Here is a 25,983-nt window from a genome sequence, read left to right on the forward strand (position 1 = left end):
CCTAACTTTCCTAATGTATTAAATAGTAACAATAATACTTAAGTGTCACTGTGAAGATTGAGATGTCATAGGGTGATTCCCAGAATACAATTAAAAACATCCTCAATTAATACTAGTTCACGTCCACCTTGTTCGGTAAAACTGTAGTCCCAACTATGAATTTCCCTTGAGTCGGATGAACCTGGAGAATGAGTTAAAGGGGAATGAAGGAAGCATTGGTTAACCATGAGGAGGAACCCTGCATCATTAATTTTTGTATCTCCCTCAATCTTCAATGATGAGTGCATACAAATATTTGTTGTTAAATTGGTGAGTAAATAAAGTCACAAAATTAAGTAGTCAGTGGATTTTTTAAATATGTAAAAATAAAGTCTTTCCAAGTATGCATTTTTAGAGAACTGAGGTAACCATAACATGTATGTTCCTGGGAAGTTATTTATAATTAAGGAAGATTCATGAGGGCCCCTTTTTCTGACCTCAGGATACTCAGTTTTTATTGTGACACCATTTGTTGTTCTCCGACATGCTTAGGCTTGCATTTGTTTGATCACTCACTAAATTACCTGATTTATCTTCTAGACCAAAAACAGAAGATGCTTGGGTATTTGCAAAGCCCAGTGCCATTCAGGCGCTTGGCGTCATGTCATTTGGTGAGTATATGATTTCAAAGCCCCTTTCTCAATATGGAGTCTTCGGTATAATGAAAAAGTTTCATATTTGTGTCTGGAGAGCAGATGTCCTAAGTTTTAGACTTCCTATTAACAGCATATGATCCAGTTTGTGCCAACATAAAATTAGGCTCAAACTTTTCTCAGTCATCACTAAAATTTGATTTAATTTGGACAAGTTTCTTCCTCATGCAGAAAACTCATTACAGTCATCTTGTGTTTCTTAACTTGAAAATTTAGCAAGTGTTATGTGCTTATTCAAAACCTTGTACATGAAGTATTACAAATTGGCCAGATGTCTAAAGCCACTCTGTTATATCCCAGATTGGAAAGGAAGTCATGGACTGAAAATATAGTGCTGTTTAGATTTCCGTTACAATTGGAAGTCCACTAGGAAATGGAAAATGGGAGAGAAAGTTGGGTAGGCCTGGTTTCTATCAAGAGTGACATGAAGAGACCACATGAGCCTAATGTGAGTGAAATTTCTCATTCCTGAAGTTGTTAAAAAAGTTATTTTCTATTTTCTGATGTAGCTAGTAAATTAATGTATTTGAACTTCAGTTCAGCAGCATTCCAAAGTCGCATATGTCTCTTGAATTTTCAGAATTAAAAAGAACCCTAGTGCTTGTGATGAAGGATAGTTGGAAGGCAGGCAGGCAGGGCCAAAGGGCCCCAGCCCTAAGAGGAAACCACCCTTAAAGGATTTTACACCACCCTGCAAGGAGCCCTCCACCCTTTCCCATGTGATAGATAGATGACAAAAACCTGATTGGACGGCAGGCTCAGGTAGGTCAATCAGATTAAAAGAGCCCTCCAACAAGCACATACCCCCCCCCCCCCCCCCCCAGATTTAGAAACTCTGATGGCAAACTTCCCAGGTCCCCTCCCTCCTTGGGAGCTTTGTACCGTCACTTTGCTATTGCTCAATAAACCTTGCTTTGCTGCCCACCACTCTGTCTGGCCTACCTCTTCATTCTTTGAAGCAGCACGACCAACCAACAACTGCGGGCACCGATGGAGAAAACAATCCTGCAACACTTGCTTTAATGGTGTTCTTTTTTTTTCTTTTTCTTTTTCTGTATTGCAGCATTTATTTGCCACCATAACTGCTTCTTAGTTTATGGTTCTTTGGAAGACCCCACAGTAGCTAAGTGGTCCCGCATCATCCACGTGTCTACCTTGGCTTCTGTATTTATCAGTATTCTCTTTGCTGCATGTGGATACTTGACATTTACTGGCTTCACCCAAGGTAAATGAGACATTGAGCTCTCATCACGTTTTGTTATTCGCATGGGGTGGTTCTGTTGCTCCTCCTTTTGGGTACCATTATACCCAGTGCTCCACTTCAAAGCGTCACTGATCTCCTCCATCCATTCTCTCCTCTACCTTCCCACCCCAGCTCCTTCTGTTTTTCGGATTTTCTCCTTTTTAAACTGCTGAACTTATTCCGGTAGTTCATTCTTTCTCTCTTCTTCCCTGCTTTCACTTAAAAGCACTTGAAATCTGGCTTCCCTCTCCACCGCTCTGCTGCAGCTTCACTTTCAGAAATACCAGCATCCTCCCACTCTTCAAAGTGAATAATCTTCTTGATTCTGATTCTCATGCACCTCTGTGAATCACTTAACAGTCCTGAATATCCGGTCTCTCCTCCCATAGGAGAAAGAGCACGACCATATCATCATTCCCTCTGTTAGTATTTTTTTTTTCTCTCTGTGTGATGGCCCTTTGCTTTCTCCTACCTTCTCTCCTCTTCTCCCCCCACCTCCCATTAACTGGCTCAGGCAAGCTGCCTTCTTTTCCCTCAACAAATTCTCTGGAGATTGTCATTGTTTTAAACTCTAGTCCAGACCTTTCTTTTCATCTCCAGCCTATTGCCTGCAGGACATTCCTACTTAGTTATCCCATTCCTGCCTTAAACACAAAACATCATCTTTCCCACAACACGGGCCTCATCCCTTCTCCCCTCCACCCCCATGACTCCACCCCACACTGATTTTTTTTCTCTTTTCTCTGTTCACCCAGGCACAGCAACTGAGTGGCTATTGCTTCTGCTTCCTTTGACTCACTTCTGCACTCACTCCTCTGTGTAGTTTAATAGCCAGGGTAATCTGACAGCCCGCTAAATGCCGTGACTCAAACATGTCACAGCTTTTGCTGGTCTATTATCTCATTTGACCTTGAAACAACCCTATGAAGGTAAGTGGAATAACTAGTTCTACCCCCTGCTTAAAACACAAAGAGGTGAAGGAACTTGCCCAAGCTGGCTGGTGACAAAGTAGAAAACAAGTCTTCTGACTTGCAGTTCATTTTTCTTTCCATTCTCTCTTGCAGTCTACCCCACTTTGGTCAAGTGTGACTCATTAAAAGCTGTCTCTTATTCTCCACTTCCTCTTCGCTTACTTTGCAGATGATACTAGGTACTCTTGGGTGTATTGTTTCAAACAGAGGTGACTATGATTATAGGCAGAGATTTCTCAAGGAACAAAGAAAAAAGTAAAAATGGCTTCAAAACAAAGTGTTAAAAATATACAAAAAAATAAAAATTAGAAAACACAGCAAAGTGTTTAACATAATTCCAATGCCATCAAAAATATAATACATGCATGTGCCATTAGAATGCGGTAATGAAGTGACCATGAAACTCTTGATAAAAATTGTGTTTCAAAACATTGCCATGTATTGCTATTGCTGCATCCTTTGCCGAGGCGAATGGCCTGCAGGCTCCAGTCTGTACAAAACCTTGGTTTTTAAATGCCTTCCCTGTAAGACATAAACCCTTTTTCTTAGTCACACCTTCCTAATGTTGTTACTGGTGGTAATTGCTTAGATGTAATTAAATCTTTATACAACAAAGCTGACAGGTTGGTTTGGGTTGGAGCTTTTTTTTTTTTTTTCTTTTTAATCTAGCTATAATTCCCGAAAATAGACTCAAGTTGGAATAAGCTGACATTGTTTCTTCAGGCCATTTCATTTTAGGGAAATCTGTTCTTACCTGTGCAAACTGCATGCTTCTTTTCTTGTCCCTTTGAGTAGATCAGTTTTAGCTTGTGAGACAGTGAAGAACTCGAGGTTGTTCTTGACGTTTTCAACCACTTTGGAAAAGGTGCAGGACCCACTTTTTAGGGAAGGTTAGTGAATGGGGACCTTCTGTCTTCTTTTCTCAGAGTGGTAAGAGTCTCTTCAGTCAACCTTGAAGCAGGTCTTTGCTGTGACTGCTTTGTGGTTTAGTCCCTTACTGCTGGGAAGGGACCCTACAAAGTAATGTACACTTGTTCTAATCGACAAGAGGAGGGGAGAAGAGTCATTAAAATAAGTCTTGGCAGAGTCGGGTCATTTAGCTTTTTCATGAAAAATGCCTGATGTGGGACTCAATCCCAGGACCCCAGGATCATGACCTGAGCCCAGGACCCCAGGATCATGACCTGAGCCGAAGGCACTCACTTAACAGACTGAGCCACCCAGGCGCGCCCCTTCTGTTTTCTTTTTATACAGTATAGTAGTGTATGAATTTGATCTGATTTTTCTATTCAGTCTAATTGGAAAACATGACCCAAATTTTAAAATGTAAACATGTTATATATTCAGGAAATAAACAGGCCCAAATATTGTTTGTTTCAGTATTGGGAAACTTTATGCTGACATGACTTCTGGGCCCTCATTAGATCCCTCTATTTTTTCATTGATGCCTAAGAAAATAGTCTCTAAATAAGAATTGGTTCCAGGTGTGCCTGGTCCATTGTTTAGTTCGGAACTAATTACATATAATGCTTTTCCTTGGAAATAACTATACTCTCACAGTTTTGAATCAGGGCATTGCATGCGGGTTCATCAGAAACCATGAAAGGTGAATCCTTGCCATGGCCCTAGGTCTGTGATTAAACCCTATAGCATGATATGCAGGAAATTCAGCCCCCCCAGATGTACTAGTCTACTCTTCCTTTCAGGATTGCCCTTGATCTAAGAATAACATTTCAAAAGGAAATTTGTTTATTTTAACAGACTTTTTTTTTTTTTTTTTTAATAACTATGTCGCTTATTTACCAGAAACAAAGACCAGAAGCAACTTTATAAAACCAGTGCACAAGAATTTAGGGAGTTGATTCAGGTGTGGGAAGACAATGGATGAAAGTATTTTTCAGAAGTTGATACAAATTTAAGGCAGATCTACTGAAAACAAACAACGAGAGTAAGAGAAAAACCATCACTGATGAATTCATCTCAAGTCAAACGTACTAGTTTTAATATCAGTCAATAATTATATAGTTATTGAAAGCAAAAAACTTACATATAGGCTTGGCAGTTTATTGTATTAATGGAGTTTATGGAGCTTCTAAATAAATACCTACTGTCTGTTAGATATTTATCTCAAATAGTCAGTTGAAATAAATCTATTTTATATTATTCTCTAGGAGACTTATTTGAAAACTACTGCAGAAATGATGACCTGGTAACATTTGGAAGGTTCTGTTACGGAGTCACTGTCATTTTAACGTACCCAATTGAATGCTTTGTAACTAGAGAGGTAAGCACGGTTCCTTTCCAACATTTTGCCTAGTTGATCCCTCCACTCCATTTAATTTAGGAAGATTTGTAAGTAATTTAATTCTGCAAATTCACAAGTGCATGACAGGTAATATTATTTACAAAATTTTCTTTTTTGACTAGTTTAAAGATAGATTTATATTCAAATTTATATTCAAATTCAAATTTACAAGTTATTTTTTTCAGAAGTTGGATTTGCAGATCATGTTTGGTGCTTTAGTTTATATTAGCATAAGTATAAATATTTATACAACTGCATTCCAAAATGAATGCCAGCTTTTAATAGAGCCAAACTAAGTTGTTTTTTGTTAAAAGCATTCTTACAAAGAAATTAAGTACTAGGACTCAAAACATGTTTTACGACATTGTCCTTTTGCTAAGATGTTTTGTAAGTCACCGTGTATTAAAGGCACCTTTGAACAGATTTTTGATCAGTTTTGTTATTTTTAAAAAACAGAAATATCTTATTGTCCATGGAAAACCAAGATTCAATTTAAGCCACTAGTTTTACAGATATATTTCATTTATATATTTATATTTTTATACCATGGAAAATACTGGAGATAGCATATCACATATATATGTATTTGTGATATATTTCTACAATATGTATGGATTTGTGAAGGATGATTAAGTGAAAAAGAACTCATTCTTTTTGCGTAAAGCTGGATAACATGGCTTGTCGGAATCCTTTATACAGTCAGCGAAAAATCCACTGTACAGTCAGCAGAAAAGCATGATCCTGCTCCACAGTGGTTCTTTCAGCAATTGCACTGAAAAGGGCTTAGTTTTAGGATCTATTCCTAGAGGCTGTTTACATAGTGTGCATGTGAATGGGTCTAATGTGTGAAGTGAAATGCCTCCAGAACTTTAAATACACTCACTAATAGGCAGGCTTCTAGAGGAAGCCCAGTGCTTACCTTAGGCCAGTTCTGGGGGTAAGGAACTGCTCAGTGGAAGGGAAAAGGAAGTGTTGGGCCCTGTGTATATCCTTTAGAATTAGCACTTGTCCTCACCTACAAATGTGTAACCCACAGGCCAGTTCTCCACCTTCAATATAAGGGAGAAGTAGACTAACTTTACTTTTTGAAGGTTTCTAAAATCTAAGAACCTTCAAATATTTTTGCTGTTGTCAGATGAGGAAATAGTTTTATTTTAGCCTCTGCCCAGTATTTTGGGTTCAAGTGTGATCTGTAGATCAGTGGTAACAGGTGGTACATTCTCATGTGGTTTCTGGTGAACTGCTTGTGGACCATCCGAGACACTCCACCTGCACAGCTTATGTCTCCAGTACTTGGAACTTGTGTTTCCTCTCTAGCTGCCATGACAGAAAGAACTAAATCAAGATCTCTGCCATGGCTGCAAATACCAGGCAGAGGAACCTCAAATATACTTCACTCCTTCACTTCCTTTTTCTCTCCTTTCTACACACACACACACACACACACACACACACACACAGTGAGCATAAACACAGTCAAAGCCATTTTGGTAAAGAAGCCATCCACATACGAGGGTGCCAAAAAGCCTGTCCATACCCCTAACGACTATCTCTCACTAGCCTGCTACACTCAGTAATTTTCTATTATAATCATATATTAGAGACTTCCATAAGAATGAATTTTAAATATTTGAAAAACATCACCAGTTGTAGAACCATAAATAAGTAAGTTATTAGTATTCCTGGTAATTATTAGCAGGGTTATGGCAGTGTCCAGTCTGTGAGGAATGTTCGATAAGTAACAGCTTGGAGGGTTGGCTTTCTTAAGGTACCTCTGCATCTGACCTTCCCTAACCATTTCCAACTCTTGTCTCAGGGTTTCCAACTCTTGCACGGAGTCGACCCTATTCAGATCATCTCCTTCTAGTCTTCCATGGGTATCTTTCCTGTCCTTCTTTCCTCTTTTGTTCTTTTCATTCTGTTCCCTCAGTCTCTAATTCTGCTCTAAATCCTACTCATGTTTCAAGCCCTACCTTAAGCCAAAAGGACTTTTCAGGATTACTATGAAGCTGGTAACTCTAAGAAAGATCGATCTAGGTAACTAAAGCTCCTTCTAGTTCTAAATTCTATTTGATTTTTTTTTTTATCCAGTCGTAAATTGATCACTATTTGTTTTCTTAGATTGGTTGACTCTCTCCAATCTCCTCTCATTCTAAAAATCTAAATAGCAACAATAGTTTCTCTTAGTGGCAACCTTGGACTCAATCAAATACCTTATAAGGTAACTTCCCAGGATCTTTCTCACACTTGAGAAATGTGTGTCTTTACACATTATATACCATGTGTTGGGTCTGTAATATAATCTTACTGCCTGTTTAAAAATTCAGCAAAGATTACTTATTTTTCAGATGTGTGTTTGTCTATGTGTAAGTACTTTGGAAAAGATAGGATATTCATATGGCTTAAGATTTGATTGATTGCCTTATTGGTAGTGTTTTATACAGTCCTAAGTGCTATAATATGATATAGTTTCTTAATAGTCCTGCATGCCTCTGAGAATCCCTCTCTAAATAATGTGTTTATTTGGCAGGTAATTGCCAATGTGTTTTTTCGTGGGAATCTTCCGTTGGTCTTCCACATTATTATAACAGTGGCTATCATTACTGTGGCCATGCTTATGTCATTGCTGATTGATTGCCTTGGAAGAGTTTTAGAACTCAGTGTAAGTACATTTAAAGATTTACATCTTCCATTCTAAAAATCCCTTTAAAAATCATGTTTACGTTTAACAAAGGATATATTTTCCCTAACAGAGGTATCTCTTTCTGAAATGAAATGAAAATGTGTTCGTTATGTGATCATAAATATTACAATGACTATCCACTTTTAGAGCAGTGGTTCTCCAATGGGGAAAATTCTGTCCCTCCTCACTCAGGGAACATTTTTGGTTGTCACAGGTGGATAGGTGGGTGTTTCTGACATTTATTGAGAAAGGCTAAGGATGCTGCTAAAGTCCCCACAATGCACAGGGCAGCCCCCATTATAAAGGATTATCCAATCTAAGATGTCAATAGTGCTGAGGTTGAGACACCCTGGTTTGGAGCACTTTTTCATATTTTCTATAATACATAAATATTACTAAAAAATAGTGATATATTAAGTGGATATGGAAGTTGCTGAGTAAAAATGGGTCTAGAGAAATTCATTAAATACATGTGAATGAAGAAATTATATCCATACCCTACATTCACTTACCACAGCCTGAGTTCTTTTTCTTTAAAATATTTTCTTTCCCTTTCTAGATCTTGCCCTCATAATCTCTACCACTATCTCCCAAATCTAAGTCCTTGTCATATCACATGTGAATTAATACTGTCTTTTTGCTTCAACTAGCACATATTTAAGTTCTGTTTCCAGGTTATCATGACAATGCTTAAAAATCTCCACTCTCCTCCCAGAGCAAGAATAATCTCTGTTGCCTCCATAATCTGATCCCATGCCTTCTATGGAAAGTTGTTTACCACTTACTTCTCCAAATCCACCGTTAGCTCTGGTCAATCTTATTTTTGGCCTATGAGTAAGCCATATTATTTCTTTTATCCTTTGGCTTATGTTTATTCTTTCCTATAGTTGTTATTTTCTTTTCATTTCTATCTAAATCTTACAAAGAAAGGCAGCCCCAGTGGCCCAGCGGTTTAGTGCCACCTTCAGCCCAGGGCCTGATCCTGGAGACGCAAGATCGAGTCCCATGTCGGGCTCCCTGCATGGAGCCTGCTTCTCCCTCTACCTGTGTCTCTGCCTCTGCCTGTGTGTGTGTGTGTGTGTGTGTGTCTCATGAATAAATAAATAAAATCTTTTAAAAAAATAATCTTACAAAGATTTAAGATCGAGCGTGACTTCTAACTCATTTATTTGTTGATCAAATATGTATTCTTACTATATAATTGAGATACAATGATGGGAGGAAATCAAAGGATCCATGCTTTCATGGAGCATACATCTTACAAATAAACATGAAAAGTTCAACTGCTATGTATGTCATGGAGAAAGGAAAGAGATGGATTCCCTAAAGACATTTATGAGAAAAGATTAACAGGACATGGTGACAAAGGGGGATAGAATGACACATCAAAAATGACTCCCTGGTGGGACAATGATGCCATCTGGGGAGAAATGAATAGAAATGGATCTACCACTTTAGAGTTGTTAATCTTCCTCTTCTACAATCCTTATGGAATTTCTACTCAGAACCCTACCACTTAGTATTTATTAATTATGCACCACAGGGAGGGCAGACTTTTACAAGTGGGATCCCAAGTCATTATGTATTCACTCCACTGAGAGTTGAGGAAAATGTGAAAGTATTACTGTCTGTGCCCACACCACTGATGCCATCTGGATTTGAAGTTCCAGGCAAAAGCAGTGGGAGATTCAGTCAGTACACTCTTGGGGATGTTCTTGTAGCAGGGTATGTGAAAAGTCGGGAATAGGCAATTTTCCAAAACCAGAAGAGCCTGGGGAATCATCTATTCCACCAACAATGGAAAGAAAGCTCATAAGAGAGATGCATAAATATCAAAAGTAACTTTCGCCTACTTCTCAATTTTGCATAGACCAAAGGCTGATAGGTTGGAATGTGAAATGACTGTGAATGAACCTTGATCTATGTAAGTGGATGACTGCTATCTTAATGAAGTAACTTGATTTATGTATTGTTATCATGTATCGTGTACTGTTTGGGCTGTCCACAAGCTTGCCTTCCCTACCAGAGAGTAAGTTCTTTGAAGACAAGAATGGTATTGAGATGCCTTGTCCATCCTCCACAGTATGTGGCACAGTGCAAAGGACACCATGCTCAAAGTACTGCATGGCCAATTGCCCCTTGGGACCACAGATCAGGAACTCTTTCTACAAACGTTCCTGGACATAAAAGACTTTTCTTAGTATAGCACCAGGATATTAAGTGTTACCAAAAATTGATGGCATTGACAGTGATAGTAATCTCATCTGTGCTGAGGATATGATCAACATAATGATTCCCAGCTCTGTTATTTCTTACTTTGTTAAATGTCTCATTTGAGTTCCTGTTTGGTTGTGTGGATTTTTTTTAATATTGTGGAATTTTGATACGAAAAAAATATATGTTTATTAACTATCTGATCACTTACCATATGTTGATAGCTTAATAATTTCTTATTCCCTTTAAGTTAACCAAGCCCATAGATATTGCTTATTTTTCAGTAATGACATATTTTTGTAAATTTACCATAACTTTCTGTTAATTGCTTATCTCTCTGATGCCTGCACAACAAAATTGTATGCACTTAATTACATTAAATATTCCCTTTTGTACTTATATGTACTTATATTTAAAATCTTTTTATGATTAAGACAGAATTCTGGTATTGCAGAAAAATAGGACAAGAATATTGTGTGAATGTTTGTTATAAAGGTAAAATCTGAGCTGCTTGTGGAAGACTATTTTTAAAATCTTAAAACATGATTCTAGATCCTTGGATTTTTTTTAAACCTGGTTATATAGATATTCATAAAAGGACAATTAAATAAGAGTGTTGCCTTTATGATCTAATAACCAAGACAATTACCTAGATTTAAAGAAATGAGCCTATAATTATATGATCAATTAATCTTCAGCAAAGAAGGAAAGTATATCCAACCAGAAAAGGACAGTCTCTTCAATAAATGGTGTTGGGAAAACTGGACCACTACATGCAGAAGAATGAAACTGGACCACTTTCTTACACCAAACACAAAAAATAAATTCAAAATGCATTAAAGACCTAAATGTGGTAAAAAAAAAAAAAAAAATCCTACAAGAGAACACAGGCAGTATCCCAGTTGATACCAACCATAGCAACTTCTTGCTAGATATGTCTCCTGAGGCAAGAGAAACAAAAGTAAAAATAAACTATTGGGACTGCATGAAAATAAAAAGCATCTGTACAGAGAAAAAAAATAATCAACAATGCTAAAAGGCAACCTATGGAATAGGAGAAGATATTAGCAAATGTCATATCTGATAAGGGATCAATATCCAAAATATATAAAGAACTTTAAAAAACTCAACACTCCAGAAATGAATAATCCAATTTAAAAATGGGCAAAAGACATACATATGGCCAACAGACACATGAAAAGATGTTCAACATCACTCATCATCAGGGAAATATAAAGCAAAACTATAATGAGATACCACCTCACACCTGTCAGAATGGCTAAAATTAACAATACAAGAAACAATAGGTGTTGGCAAGAATGTGGAGAAAGGAGAACACTCTTACGTTGTTGGTGGGAATGCAAACTGGTGCAGTCATTCTGGAGAACAGTATGGAGGTTCCTCAAAAAGTTAAAAATAGAACTACCCTACAACCCAGTAACTGCACTATTCATTTACCCTATGAATACAAGAACACTTTCAAAAACTGAAAGGAATACATGCACCCTAATGTTTACTGCACCATTATCTACAACAGCCAAATTATGGAAAGAGCCCACATGTCCATTGAGTGATGAATGGATAAAGAAGATGTGTTATATGGAATGGAATATTATGGAATGGAATATTATTCCACAATGGAATATTATTCAGTCATAAATAAGAATGAAATCTTGCCATTGGCAACAACATCGATGAAAATAGTATAGAAATACTATGCTATAGAAATCATAGTATCTGATCTCACTCATTTGTGGAATTTAGGGGAAAAAATCAAGCAAAGGGAGAAGAAAAGAGAGAAGGAGGCAAACCAAGAAATAGACTCTTAACTATAGAGAACAAACACATGGTTACCAGAGGGGAGGTGGGTGCGGGGTGGGTTAAACAGGTGATGGAGATTAATGAGTGCACTTGTGTATGAGCACTGAGTGATGTATGGATGTGGTGAATCACTATATCATACACCTGAAACTAACATTACACTGTATGTTAACTAACGGGAATTTAAATAAAAAGTTTTAAAAAGGAAAGAAAAACTGAGATGGACCAAACAAAACAAAACAAAACAAGGCATTTTGTGAGCATGTAATAAAATATAGGATCTCCATTGTTTTATGGATCATCTGAGCATATGTTTTTCGAATCAACAGAAGTCTTTTGGCACGCACAACAACATATTCAGATCTTTACTCAGCTCCCTTCCTGTGGACATTCATCATGCTTAATAGAGCCAGATGAGGCATCATTTCTCTCTGTAACTAATGTAGGCTGGATCATGCAACACTTTAGAAGTACCTAAAGCATGCTGTTTTCCACTTCAGAATGACAATGTGAGCTAACCTGTATTGATTATTTACTCTGTGCCAAGTGTTTTGCATGAGTTACCTGCCTTAATCTGTATTAGTTTTACAGATGAAGAAACTGAGGCACAGAATGATTAAACAGAGTGATTAAATAGTTCACACTTGCTGTAAGTGGAGGAATCAAGATTTGAACACAAGCTTTCAGGCCCTATAGCCCACATTTTTAATCATCACGCTAGCCTAAGGTTTCCTAAGTAGAAGGCTTTAAATTATGTAAAATAAGTAGGTTCATTTCTCCATCCATTTTTTAAGGTAAAAACCTACACATTGAGTTTATGTATAAGTGAGGTTAAGAGTAATCCAGAATATATATAGTTAGACTTTTTTTTTAAAGATTTTATTTGCTTATTCATAAGAGACACAGAAAGAGAGGCAGAGACACAGGCAGAGGGAGAAGCAGGCTCCCTGCAGGGAGCCTGATGTGGGACTCAATCCCTGATGTGGGACTCAATCCCCGAATTCTGGGATCACACCCTGAGCAGACTCTCGACTGCTGAGCCACCCAGGAGTCCCTGGTTAGACTTTCAAAATGGGTTAAGACAAATACCAGGAGATGAAGTAACATGGAGCTGAAAATTTTCCAACTAATTTAATTTTTAGCTAATAGCTTTTATCTTCATTAACAGTTGTGCTCTAAGAATTCTTTTCTACTGTGGCATCTGAATCATCACTGAGTAGAATAATGATCTTCACTGATGAGCTGCGTAATAGAATCACATCTTCAATTTGCAAAGTTGGGGAAATGCTATTACTTACTATGACGAAAATAATGCAGGATAAATTATTTGAGGTCATATTCATTGTTTAATAAAAAAGCAAAACCCACTTAGAGCTTAGCTTCCCTTTTATTTCATTGTTTTCATGGCAGTTGGCAACAGTGACATATTTTCCGAAGGAACTGCAGTTCCTCAGTTTTAAAGGATTCATCTTAGTAGCAAATAAAAATAAACAGAAGTCCCATTCTTGGTATTAAGAAACCAGGATCTGGGCACTGATGTTGCTATTAGAGAAAAGAGGCATCTCCGGTAATTGGGCCCTATGGGTTTTTTACTTGCAGTACAAAGAGAAAAGTACCAGCCTGACAAACATCTTAAAGTACAAGGAAGCAGGCAAGCCAATTACCCAGCACAAGCCCACCTAGAGAGAGATACAGTCATCAGGGTGGGCAAGGCATAGTCCAGGCTGCCAAAGACCTCCTGAGTTAGGGAAGAGTTTCTCTTGAAGGTATAGGAATACATTTCATGAATCCAAATTGATTACAGAGTCTAAACTTTGAAGATGTGTAAGCATTCTTTGGTTTCATTTTTAGCTTCCTTGCGTCCTTTGAGAGGTCTCTATCTGGTAGGAGAATTCAGATAAGTCTCCAATTTGTATTGTCAGTAAAAATCTTCAGCACCTTCTGTTGTTTCCTTCCAGCAAACTGCAGAGTGCTCTGGCATCAATAGTGTTACTATCAAAGGACAGTGCTGCCCTGCCTTTAAAATAAGGCTATATTCTATTATCCCTTTAATGAAAAGTTATATTTATATCCTGTCAAGCAATTCCAAAAATTATCCCAAAGCCGGTGATGTAGGCCCCACACAAGTCTATATTAAATAGATCAAATAAGGACGACGAATTTACAGGGAATAGAACAGATGGAACTGCTCTATCATTCTGCTGATGACCTTGGGCCCCAACAACAACCTCTAGCAGGACTGAGCCTTCAAATATTAAAAAAGTAACTGCTATCTCGACAAGATACCCCACTGGACTTCTTCCAGTACAAACATCAGCTATAGTTTTCCCACTAATTGCTACTTTCTCAACTCTTAAGAATTATAGCATAAACAGAACACCCATTGCTTTGGACTGCCCAGCAAGTTAGGTTTGGAAGTGTCCCAAGATGCTGACTGATGACAGCTTCTTAGCAGCAGCTGGTGGCGGTTTTCATCCTGATAGCACTTTCAACACTCCGAAGTTCCTGATGAATTTAGCTTCACATGTTTGTTCCTGTAAAGAGAAGAGAAGTTTGTTCCTATACGTATACACACTCCCACACCCACATACGTATATTTATATCTGAATTATCTTTTCATTGTTTTCAAAATTTTTTCAAAGAAATCAAAGGATAATAATTATTATAAACACAGACAGGGTTCTACAGTGTTTTTCCTAACTTAAAGAGTGGTGTCAGTTTCAAGTGTTCTGATACAGCCTAAGGAATCCAGAATTCATTCATTTCTTGCCATATGAAAGCGAATTCTTTATATCTGTGTGCCTTTGTGGGTGTTCATTCGTACATAGGCCCTTTGAATGGCAAAATTATGTTGTCCATATATTTTAAATTAGAATACAGCTTGGCCCTCTTTTCTCATTCTTATATCTCTGATCGTAGACATATCTTCCATGACACGTGATGCCTCTTATTCTTCTACAAATTTTTAGATAGTGCCTCAATAGTGTCATTTCATAATGTGTTCCCATCAACTGTCATTTCTCTGGACTTCTGCTGTTTTTTGTAAAAGCTAAAAAAAGTTATAATTTTGGAATCATATTTGTAGTATTTCTGATACGAGGATGGTACTTAGTATAACACAGTCATCTTAGTAAATGATGATATTGAGAACATATTTCTTTTAAAACTATTTTAAGGTATAATCTGTTTTTTATATCATCCAGCTTCAAAATCAGTTTTCTCTGATTTTTCCCTAGGGAAAAATCTACCAAATAATATGTCAAAAAATAATAATAATAATATGTCAAAAAGCTTTTAAACCTTAGGTGATAGGCATATAGGGTTTCATTATACTATTCTTTCTACTTTTATGTATATAGACATATTTCCATAATTTTTTTTTTTCAAATATAGCAAAACATGTATTTTTGGAAAGCTTGCTTTTAATTCTAAAACAATATCATATTTGCTATTGTCTGTTTTTAAAAACTTGTGTTTTATGGTTTAAGAAAATGCCATTTGTTATACGATTATATTTAATATATCTTAATAGTATGTTATATTTTGTTTAATATATAATTAACATTTATAATATAATTTTAAAAGACTATATTGCCTAAAGTGCATTAAATTTTAACATTATTTCATTTACAAAATGTCTTGTGCAAATTTAGCCTCCTCAAAGGGAAAGTATCTTTTCTTTGAAGTCAACAACTCATGGTAATTTTTTTTTTTTTTGAGATTCATTTATTTACTTGAGAGACAGAGCATGTGTGCACATACAAGTGGGGGAAGGGGCAGGAAAAGAGAGAAAGAGAATCTCAAGCAAACTCCTTGCTGGTACAAAGCCCAACACAGGGCTCGATTTCGTTACCATGAGATCACAATCTGAGCTGAAATCAAGAGTGGAGGCTTAACTGACTGAGCCACCCTGGCACCCCCTTGGTATTTTTATAATAGACAACACTACTCCCCATAATTTTCAATCTGACGTTCCCCCTCAGATTGGACTTATCCATAAACTAATGTAGGGTAGGGTGAATGAGTCATGGTCATTTAGTTGTGCTATCAATTTTCTAGGGTAATTAACATGTTTAGTTTTACTAGAAAGAGGATTTAGAAATGCTATTTCATGCTAAGTGCCCTCGGGGTGATAGTTTTCTTTTCTCATACAGAGGAGCACCTACGTTCACACCAACTCAAGAAAGAGGAATGATAATATCCCCTACATACCTATCAATAGTTAGTCCCTCTTGTACACGAATGACAAATCACTCACGTTTGAGCAGTTAGTACTCAGCGATTTGAAATAAGAGTATAAGGAAATATGATGTGCTGAAAATATGGGAGATGTTTCAAGAGTTTGCCAGAAGTTGGTCTTACCTTCCACTTTATTTTCTAAATTATTATTTTCTGATCATTTTTTCTTAAGTCCGAAACACTATAATTTTATTCTTCTCATTTGTAAATCTATCATCAGAAGGGGGAAAACCTAGTCCTAAGTCTTTCTTAAGTTATTTTTCCTTCCCTTTTTTGATGCAACTAAACCTATTACACTTTTAACATGCACAAAGACAAATGCATTTTGTAAATGTTTTTTAAAAACTGTCCAAAGAATGCTGCATCTGGTAACACTGTTATTTCTTGTTTTCAATATGCAGGGCGTGCTCTGTGCAGCTCCACTAATTTTTATCATTCCATCGGCATGCTATCTGAAACTGTCTGAAGAACCGAGGACACACTCAGATAAGATTATGTCCTGTGTCATGCTTCCTGTCGGTGCCATGGTGATGGTTGCTGGAGTCGTCATGGCCATCACAAATCCTCAAGACTGCACCCACGGCCAGGAAATGTTCTACTGCTTTCCTGACAATTTCTCCCTCACAAATATCTCGGTTTCTCATTTTCAACTGACAACACAACTTCCAGTTTTAAACATCAGTATTTTTCAATGAGTCGACTGCTTTAAAAAGTATATATGTTTTCAGAGACCTCTAAACTGATAACATTCACACGTTTTAGTCACACCATGCAAAACAAAATTATTATTTTGACATTTATTGAGACTTGGTTTTCTTTAATCTTTAGTCCAATATAAAAGATTGAGAGGAAAAGAAAATTGAATGTGTTTTTTTGTTTATTGCTTTATTTTTTTTTAATTAATGTTTTAATGACTGTGCTGCATTAATCTTATTTGCAGGAGGAAAAGTGAAGCGCATGGCCCTTGCTGCCATCCTCTTAAAGCATTATTCTTTTGTTCAATAGGTGAGCCAACATACTGCACTCTAAAATACGTAGGTGATTGTCGGTTGGAATTTTGTGTATGTATCCTTTATGAGAAAAAAAAATTGTGTCTTTTAAAGTTTATGGAATCGAAGAGAAGGGAAACTGAAAACTATTAAAGGGAATAGACATCCCAAGAGCAAAGTGAAAGTGTCCATTATAATCTCAGCAGATCCCTTGTTTAGAGTGGAGTGAATCCCTGGAGAAGTGAATAAAGTTCTTCCCATGTTAAAAAGCATGAATAATAGACTCTACAGAACAAGATGTGTGGAAATCAGGATTACCTCTCAAGTTTTGATCCTGTGGGAATACAATGGTAGTGCCATTAAATAAATTATAAAGCAGGGGGGGAAAAAACCACAAGTTGTTCTCAGGCACAAGCCCAAGAGATCCATTATGTGTCAGCTTTGGACCTGTTGAATTTCAAGTTCTGGTGGGAGCATACAACTGGAAAGCTGAGCTTGGAGACTAGAAGCTTGCAAGTAGAATCAGCGCTACAGAAGAAGTATTCTCACTCCACTGGGATCCTCAGAGAGATTCTTGTTGACTGGATTCTCCAGAAGCAGACACTAAGATGGAGTTTGGCATGCAGGGTGTTTATTAAGGTTCCTCACTTACGGAAGAGAGGCAGAAAGCCGGGTCAGGAGGGCAAGGTGAACCACAATGCAGGCCAACAAAGCCTCAGCCAAGTCTGTGGGAGACTGGAATATATGTGACCCATCAGAGCTGTCCCTGTTCAGGAAAAATAGCCAAGTTTTTTTTTTTTTTTTTTAATTTATTTTTATTTATTTATTTATTTATTTATTTTTAAATTTTTTTATTTATTTATGATAGTCACAGAGAGAGAGAGAGGCAGAGACACGGGCAGAGGGAGAAGCAGGCTCCATGCACCGGGAGCCCGATGTGGGATTCGATCCCGGGTCTCCAGGATCGCGCCCTGGGCCAAAGGCAGGCGCCAAACCGCTGCGCCACCCAGGGATCCCTAGCCAAGTTTTAATACCACTGCCTCCATCTGTCCTTGAATGTGGGTACCTGTGGAGGCCAAGCCCTTGGCAGCTCTTTGCAGCTGAACAAACCTTAAAGGAACTGAGAACTGGATGTGGTCTTCTAGTGGCTGGGGCACCACATGCTTCCTTGTAGGGCAACCGGCAGGCACAGCTGTGCCCACCACAATGGCACTCAGTTTTTACTGAGGATTTGTAAACATCTTTTCACGAGGATTTCACGTCTTCATATCTTTGACACTCTTTTAAGAATAACAAGAAGGAGGGACGCCTGGGTGGCTCAGAGGTTGAGCGTCTGCCTTTGGCCCAGGGCGTGATCCTGGAGACGTGGGATTGAGTCCCATGTCGGGTTCCCTGCGTGGAGCCTGCTTCTCCCTCTGCCTGTGTCTCTGCCTCTCTCTCTCTGCGTCTCTCATGAATAAATAAATAAAATATTAAAAAAAAAAAAAAAGAATAACAAGAAGGGGCACCTGGGTGGCTTAGTGGTTGAGCATCTGCCTTTGGCTCAGGTCATGATTCTGGGGTCCTGGGATTGAGTCCTGCATCAGGACTCTGCCTATGTCTCTATCTCTCTCTTTGTGTCTCATGAATAAATAAATAAAATCTTTAAAAAAATAAAAATATCAAGAAAATGTGGGACCATCTGGACAGCTGCATCAAATCACACCAAATTTTATTTCTTGCCTTTTCATTTTGTATTTAAAGTTGACAATCAATAGCACTGTATTAATTGTTGCCAAATAGAAAATAACACAAGCAGAGTTAATACACACATGATGTGTTTGTACAAATTGTGGCAAACGCACACACACACACACACAAACCCACAGGAAGTGTATAAAGGATAGTTTCACACTGGTTTGAATAAAGAAGTGGTAAGAGCTGAGTCATCATGTGACTCATAGTAAGAAAGACCTGTTGAAAGCACAAAAAGCTGCACCTTAGGCAGAACCATGCTCAGGCTCAGAATATGATTTTTGCTTCAGTTAAACGTTTTCCACGCCACTCAGTTTAAATTCTATTGGCTTATAACTTTTCTGTATTGGATTTGTTTTTTATCGTTGTTTAGGAATCATAAGGTTAAGTGGTTTGTGCCTAATTTTAGATTGATACATGTTTTGGTAAAATAGTAATAAAAATACTTTCATTCCATACTGAGGGAATGTAAGAAATGTTTGCAGCACTCTATCACTACATTACTCAAGACTGAGAAACACTGACCTACATAGTTAGTAGATAAAGTCACAAGATATGAGAGTTCCAAGAATGTACCAAGAGAAGCACATCAAGGATAATGTAATTTAGCCCTTATCCACCTAGTATCTTGTAGTTTGGGTTTTGCTTCAGATAACAAAAGTTAAATTAACCTTGACTCTTCAAGTCTTTAAAAAAAAAAAAAGAAAAAAAAACTTGTGGGAGGAATGGAGTATTGCATTAAGGCCTAATAAATATTTGTTCTGGTTTTTTAAATTCCTAATCCACTGTAGAACAAAACTGCCTTACATGGATTGCCAGCGTCTTTCAAATTATGATAGAATAAATCTTAGAAACTCACATCCAGGGATCCCTGGGTGGCGCAGCGGTTTAGCGCCTGCCTTTGGCTCAGGGCGCGATCCTGGAGACCCAGGATCGGATCCCACGTCGGGCTCCCGGTGCATGGAGCCTGCTTCTCCCTCTGCCTGTGTCTCTGCCTCTCTCTCTCTCTCTCTCTGTGTGACTATCGTAAATAAATAAAAATTAAAAAAACAAACAAAACAGAAACTCACATCCACTTTGCAGAAGTACTTGTCTGTTTCTTTAGTCCATCACCATGCAAAACTCTGAGAACCACCCCTCATCTGTTTTCTGCCTCAATTTAATAAGAGATTTCTACTGAAACCTGTTCCCTCCCTGCTACTTCTTGCCCCCAACAAAGCAACTTAAAGATTTAAAACCAATGTCTGAGGTTGTCACTACATTTCGATTCATAAAGTGCTTCATAATTTAAAAAAGAAAGGAGGGGTGCCTGGGTGGCTCAGTCGGTCAAGAATCTGCCTTCTGGTCATGATCCCAGCATCCTGGGATTGAGCCCTGCTCCACGGGAAGCCTGCTTCTCTCTCTCCCTCTGCCTGACACTCCCCCTGCTTGTGCTCTCTCTCTGTCAAATAAGTAATCTTTTTTTTTTTTTAAAGATTTTATTTATTTATTAGAGACACAGAGAGAGAGAGAGAGAGAGAGAGAGAGAGGCAGAGACACAGGCAGAGGGAGAAGCAGGCTCCATGCAGGGAGCCCAACATGGGACTCGAACCCGGGACCCCAGGATCATGCCCCAGGCTGAAGGCGACACTAAACCACTGAGCCACCGGGGCTGCCCTGTCAAATAAGTAATCTTTAAAAAAAAAATTTAAAAAGGAAGGAAGGGCATAGTATCTTTACACACTAACGTAAACACCTAGCAATACATTTCCATTAAAGGTATAGATTGGATGACACCTGTATTATGTGTGAATTGGATCTTGGTTTACGTAATGATTTATAAGAGGCTCTTTCATATCTCAACCCTAACTTGAACCACCTTCCATTATCAGAGCAGGTAAATCTCCTTATCTCTATTTCCAATGGTGTCAAGCAGTAATGGTTGTCTTTCCTAAAAGGACTCTGAAGCCTAGATTATGCAACTAAGAAAAAGCCCACTAGTCCTCTGCTGAAGACATACTGCACACAGCAGGCCTCTTTCTGGTTTTTGTGCTGCCATCTTCTCAGGAAAGCAGTATTAGCCTGTGTTTTGTTTGTTTGTTTTGCTGTTGTTTTTTTAGGAAAGCTGGCCACTGACAGGACGTGGTGTTGTCAGGTATTCCAAAAATGGCTCAAGCCTAGGCCAGCCAGTGATCATGAGATAGGGTACGCATAAATACTAACTGTGGTGTGGGTAATAATTAGCTGCACCACTCAGATAAGCTCCTTTAAGAATTTATAATAATTCTGAACAGTGTATAAAGAATTTACCCTGATGACAGAATGGATGAGAGATACCATGAGGTAGGGACCATGTAGACTGAGAGCACATTCTCTGGAGCAGTGCTTCAACATGTGTCTGAGTCCCTTGGAGGACTAGTTAAAACCCAGATTGCTGGGCCCCACCTCTATAGAGTTTCTGGTTCAGTACTCTGGGGCGAGGCCCATGGATTTGCATTTCTGAAAAGTTCCCAGGTGGTGCTGCTGCTGCTGCCGTTGGTTCAAAGATCACGTGTGAATCAGGTTGGAGTTTAGACATAAGAGAGATGCTAGATGGTGCCATCTGTTCAGAGGCTGGGCAAAATACAAGCAAGATGTAGACAGGCTGTGCTGGAGCTCAGGAAGTAAACTGCCACTAGGGTCAAAGGAGGGAGAGCTATTGGCACATATTAAATGTCCTTATCCTTTGTCTCTTTGAAAAATCATTTGGAGAAGCTTATGGAGGGAAGGGGAGATACCAAGACCTCAAGATTAGCGAAGGGTAATGACAAGGGAGGGGAGGAGAGTCAGCAACAAAGAAGAAAACAGAGATTACAGTCTAAAGTCAACACAGCTGCAGTGGTTAAGCTGAAAGCCTGGTTTGGAGTCTACAGGCTCACAGGGAAGATTGCCTGAGCTTCCTGGGAAGAAAAGAAGGAAGGAAATTCTCCAGTTCCTCCAAAGTACACCAAGTTTTCCTAGGACTAAGCTCTCAAGGGAATGTCTTACTTGGAAAATTACATAGAGAACATGAGTATAACTGGGCTGGACTCATAATAACATCAGGCAGATGAAGAATTCCCGTATCAGTCTCGTAGAGGACACGTTAACAATCTTGCCACTAATGTTTGCTCAACCACAATGAAGAGTATCAACAAATTTAGCTTTGGAGTTTTTATTACATTATTCATTTATAATGATATGCTAAGTGCTCTTTTAAAACATGCACATGCACATTTATTCTGTCCATTTCTTTTTTTTTTTTTAATTTTATTTATTTATTCATGACAGAGGCAGAGACATGGGCAGAGGCAGGCTCTCTGTGGGGAGCCCATGTGGGACTGGATCCCAGGACCCCCGGATCACGACCCGGGCCAAAGGCAGACCTACCCAACCACTGAGCCGCCCAGGCGCCTCCAGTCTGTCCATTCCTAACTTCCACCTGACTCTGGTCCTTGGCAGCTCACACCTATGACTAATGACACAGCCTCTTACCTTCATATTCTGCTTCTAGTCTCTTCTTCCTTCAAGGGATTTGTTTGTGCATCACTCTGAGAATCATCTTATTAAACTAACATTAACCTGATGTCTGATGCACCACCTGCTTGTTCAGAAGCTTCCCATAAAACGCTTATGTTTGTAAAATAAAGTACAAGCTCCAAAACTGTATTCAAGACTTTCATAAGTTGGTCTCAGCGTGACATTCTGGCCTTATCTCTTGTGACTCCGGGACGGAAATCTTTAACATCTAAAGCATTCTTTGCACTGACACTGCTCTGTGCGGCTTTTGCCTTTACCCCTAAATTCTTGACATTCTCTCATCTGAATATCCAACCACTCCCTCCCATCAAAATTCTATCAGTTCTTTGATCTTCTCCCTTGCCATACCTGACATCTGGAGCTGCAGGTCAGTTCTTCTGCCTTTTGGAATTCTGTAATTCTTGTATATTATACAAAGAAACCTTGTCCGTCTAACGAGACTGAAAGGTCTTTGAGGACCAACAGTGTGCTTTAAAGCTTCTTTTTATTCTTCAAATCTCATGGCAAGGAACCTTTCAGTAAACACTTAAATATCCGCAGGGAGATTGATGGTGTAAAAGGGAAAATGGTTAATTGTACCAGTAGCCATACACATTATTTTCCTGGACTTTTTTTCAGCTCTAATGATCATCATTATAAAGTATAATAGTATTTTATTTACTTTTTAATTTAAATTCAATTAGCCAATATACAGTACATAATTAGTTTAGTGGCCATTTACATTAGATGTAGTGGCCAGTAATTTTTCGGTTGCATATGATACCCAGTGCTCATCACAGCGTGTGCCCTCCCTAATGACCATGATGCAATTACCCCATCCCCCCACTCCCCTCCCCTCCCCTCCAGCAACACTTAGTTTCTTCCTTATAGTTGAGAGTCTCTCATGGTTTGTCTCCTTCTCTGATGACTTCCCATTCAGTTTTCCCTCTCTTCCCCATGATCCTCTGTGTTGTTTCGTATATTCCACATATGAGTAAGACTATTTGATAATTGTATTTCTCTGATTGACTTATTTTGCTCAGCATAATACCCTCCAGTTACATCAATGTCAGTATAAATGGTGAGTATTCATCCTTTCTGGTGGCTGAGTAATATTCCATTGTGATACCATGATGATACCATATCTTCCTTATCCATTCATCTGTTCATGGGCATCACAGCTCTTTCCACAGTTTAGCTATTATGGACACTGTTGCTATGAACATTGGTGTGTAGCTGCCCCTTCGGATCACTGCATTTGTATCTTTGGGGTAAATATCTAGTAGTGCAATTGTTGAGTCATAGGGTAGCTCTATTTTTAACTACTTGAGGAACCTCCGTACTCTTTTCCAGAGTGGCTGCACCAGCGTGAATTTCCCACCCACAGTGTAAGAGGGTTCCCCTATCTCTCCATCCTCACCAACATTTGTTGTTTCTTGAATTGTTAATTTTGGCCATTCTGACTAGGGGGAGGTGGTACCTCATTATGGTTTTGATTTGTATTTTCCTTATGCCAAGTGGTATTGAGCATATTTCACGTGTCTGTCAGCCATTTGTATGTCATCTTTGGAGAAGTGTGTGTTCATATCTTCTGCCCATTGTTTGATTGGATTATTTGTTTTTTGAGTTTAGGGTTTGATAAAGTCTTTATAGATCTTGGATACTAGCTCTTTATGTAATATGTATTTGTAAGTATCTCCTCCCATTCCATAGGTTGTTTTTTAGTTTTGTTAACTATTTCCTTTCCTGTGCAGAAGTTTTGTATCTTGATGAAGTTCCAATAGTTCGTTTTTGCTTTTGTTTCCCTTGCCTTTGGAATGTCTAGCAAGAAGTTGCAGCCAAGATCGAAGAGGTTGCTGCGTGTGTTCTCCTCTAGGATTTTTATGGGTTCCTGTCTCACATTTAGGTCCTTCAACCGTTTTGAGTTTATCTTTGTGTCTGGTATAAGAAAAGGGTCAGATTCATGCTTCTGCACGTGGCTGTCCAATTTTCCCAGCCCTATTTATTGAAGAGGCTGTCCTTTTTCCATTGGATATTCTTTCCTGCTTTGTCAAAGATTAGTTGACCATACATTTGAGGGTCCATTTCTGGGTTCTTTATTCTGTTCCATTGCTCTATGTGTCTGTTTTTGTGCCAGTACCATGCTGTCTTGATGATCACAGTTTTGTAATACAGCTTAAAGTCAGCATTGTGATGCCCCCAGCTTTGGTTTTCTTTTTCAACATTCCTCTGGCTATTCGGGGTCTTTGGTTTCTTACAAATTTTAGGATTATTTGTTCCAGCTCTGTGAAAAATGTCAACAGTATTTTGATAGGGATTGCACTGAATGTGTAGATTGCTCTGAGTAGCACAGACAATTTAACAATATTTATTCCTTCAATCCATGAGCATGGAATGCTTTTCCATTTCTTTATGTCTTCCTCAATTTCTTTCAGAAGTGTTCTGTAGTTTTTAGGGTATAGATCCTTTACCTTCTTGGTTAGGTTTATTCCTAGGTATCTTATGGGTTTTTTGGTGCTATTGTAAGTGGGATAGATTCTTTAGTTTCTCCTTCTTCTGTCTCATTATTAGTGAAGAGAAAGGCAACTGATTTCTGTGCCTTTATTTTTATACCCTGCCACACTGCTGAATTCCTGTATGAGTTCTAGTAATTTGGGGGTGAAGTTTTAAAGCATTGTGGTCTGAAAATATGCAGGGAATAATCCCAATCTTTTGGTACTGGTTGAGACCTGATTTGTGACCCAGTATGTATCTATTCTGGAGAATGTCCCATGTGCACTTGAGAAGAATGTGAAGTCTGTTGTTTTAGGATGGAATTCTCTGTCTATATATGTGAAGTCCCTCAGGTCCAGTGTGTCATTCAAAGTCTTTGTTTCCTTGTAGATCTTCTGCTTAGATTATCTGTCCATTGCTGTGAGTGGGGTGTTGAAGTCTCTTACTATTTATTGTATTATTATCAATGTGTTTCTTTAATTTGGTTACTAATTGGTTTATATAATTGGCTGCTCCCAAGTTAGGAGCATAAATATTTATAATTGTTAGATCTTCTTGTTGGAAAGACCCTTTAAGTATGACATAGTGTCCCTCTTCATCCTTACTTTGGTTTAAAATCCAATTTGTCTGATATGAAGATTAGTACTCTAGCTTTCTTTTGAGGTCCATTAGCATGATAAATGGGACTCTATGTCCTCACTTTAAATCTGGAGGTGTCAGGCATCCCAGTTGGCTCAGCAGTCGAGCACCGACTTCAGCCCAGTGTGTGATCCTGGAGACCCAGGATCGAGTCCCACTTCAGGCTCCCTGCATGGAGCCTGCTTCTCCCTCTGCCTATGTCTCTGCCTCTCTCTCTCTCTCTCTCTCTCTCTCTATTTCTCTGTGTGTCTCTCATGAATAAATAAACAGAATCTTTAAAATCAATCAATCAATCTGGAGGTGTCTTTAGGTCTATATGAATCTCTTATAGACAGCATATGGATGGGTCTTGCTTTTTTATCCAATCTGATACCCTGTGTCTTTTGATTAGAGAATTTAGCCTGTTTACATTCAGAGGTAACTGCTGAAAGACATGAATTTAGT

At 38.4% G+C, this 25,983-nt stretch overlaps 1 protein-coding gene and 1 long non-coding RNA gene across 5 annotated transcripts in view; one reads left to right on the plus strand and one right to left on the minus strand.

Moving 5' to 3' along the window:
* Positions 1 to 19,279, plus strand: part of SLC38A11 (solute carrier family 38 member 11) — a 59,213-nt gene extending 39,934 nt beyond the window's left edge. The window contains exons 8-12 of the mRNA XM_077883621.1: positions 580 to 650; positions 1,756 to 1,917; positions 5,078 to 5,190; positions 7,742 to 7,873; positions 16,570 to 19,279. Coding sequence (XP_077739747.1) covers positions 580 to 650; positions 1,756 to 1,917; positions 5,078 to 5,190; positions 7,742 to 7,873; positions 16,570 to 16,863 — 772 coding nt within the window. The 3' untranslated portion in view covers positions 16,864 to 19,279. The remainder of the gene's footprint in view (positions 1 to 579; positions 651 to 1,755; positions 1,918 to 5,077; positions 5,191 to 7,741; positions 7,874 to 16,569) is intronic.
* LOC144304952 (uncharacterized) overlaps positions 13,298 to 25,983 on the minus strand; it is a 78,107-nt gene continuing 65,421 nt past the window's right edge. For all 4 annotated transcript variants that reach the window (XR_013371957.1, XR_013371956.1, XR_013371954.1 and 1 more), the window contains one exon: positions 13,298 to 14,463. This is a non-coding gene — a long non-coding RNA (uncharacterized LOC144304952). The remainder of the gene's footprint in view (positions 14,464 to 25,983) is intronic.

Source organism: Canis aureus, chromosome 34 (genome assembly GCF_053574225.1).
Source record: "Canis aureus isolate CA01 chromosome 34, VMU_Caureus_v.1.0, whole genome shotgun sequence".
NCBI classification, from domain to species: domain Eukaryota; kingdom Metazoa; phylum Chordata; class Mammalia; order Carnivora; family Canidae; genus Canis; species Canis aureus.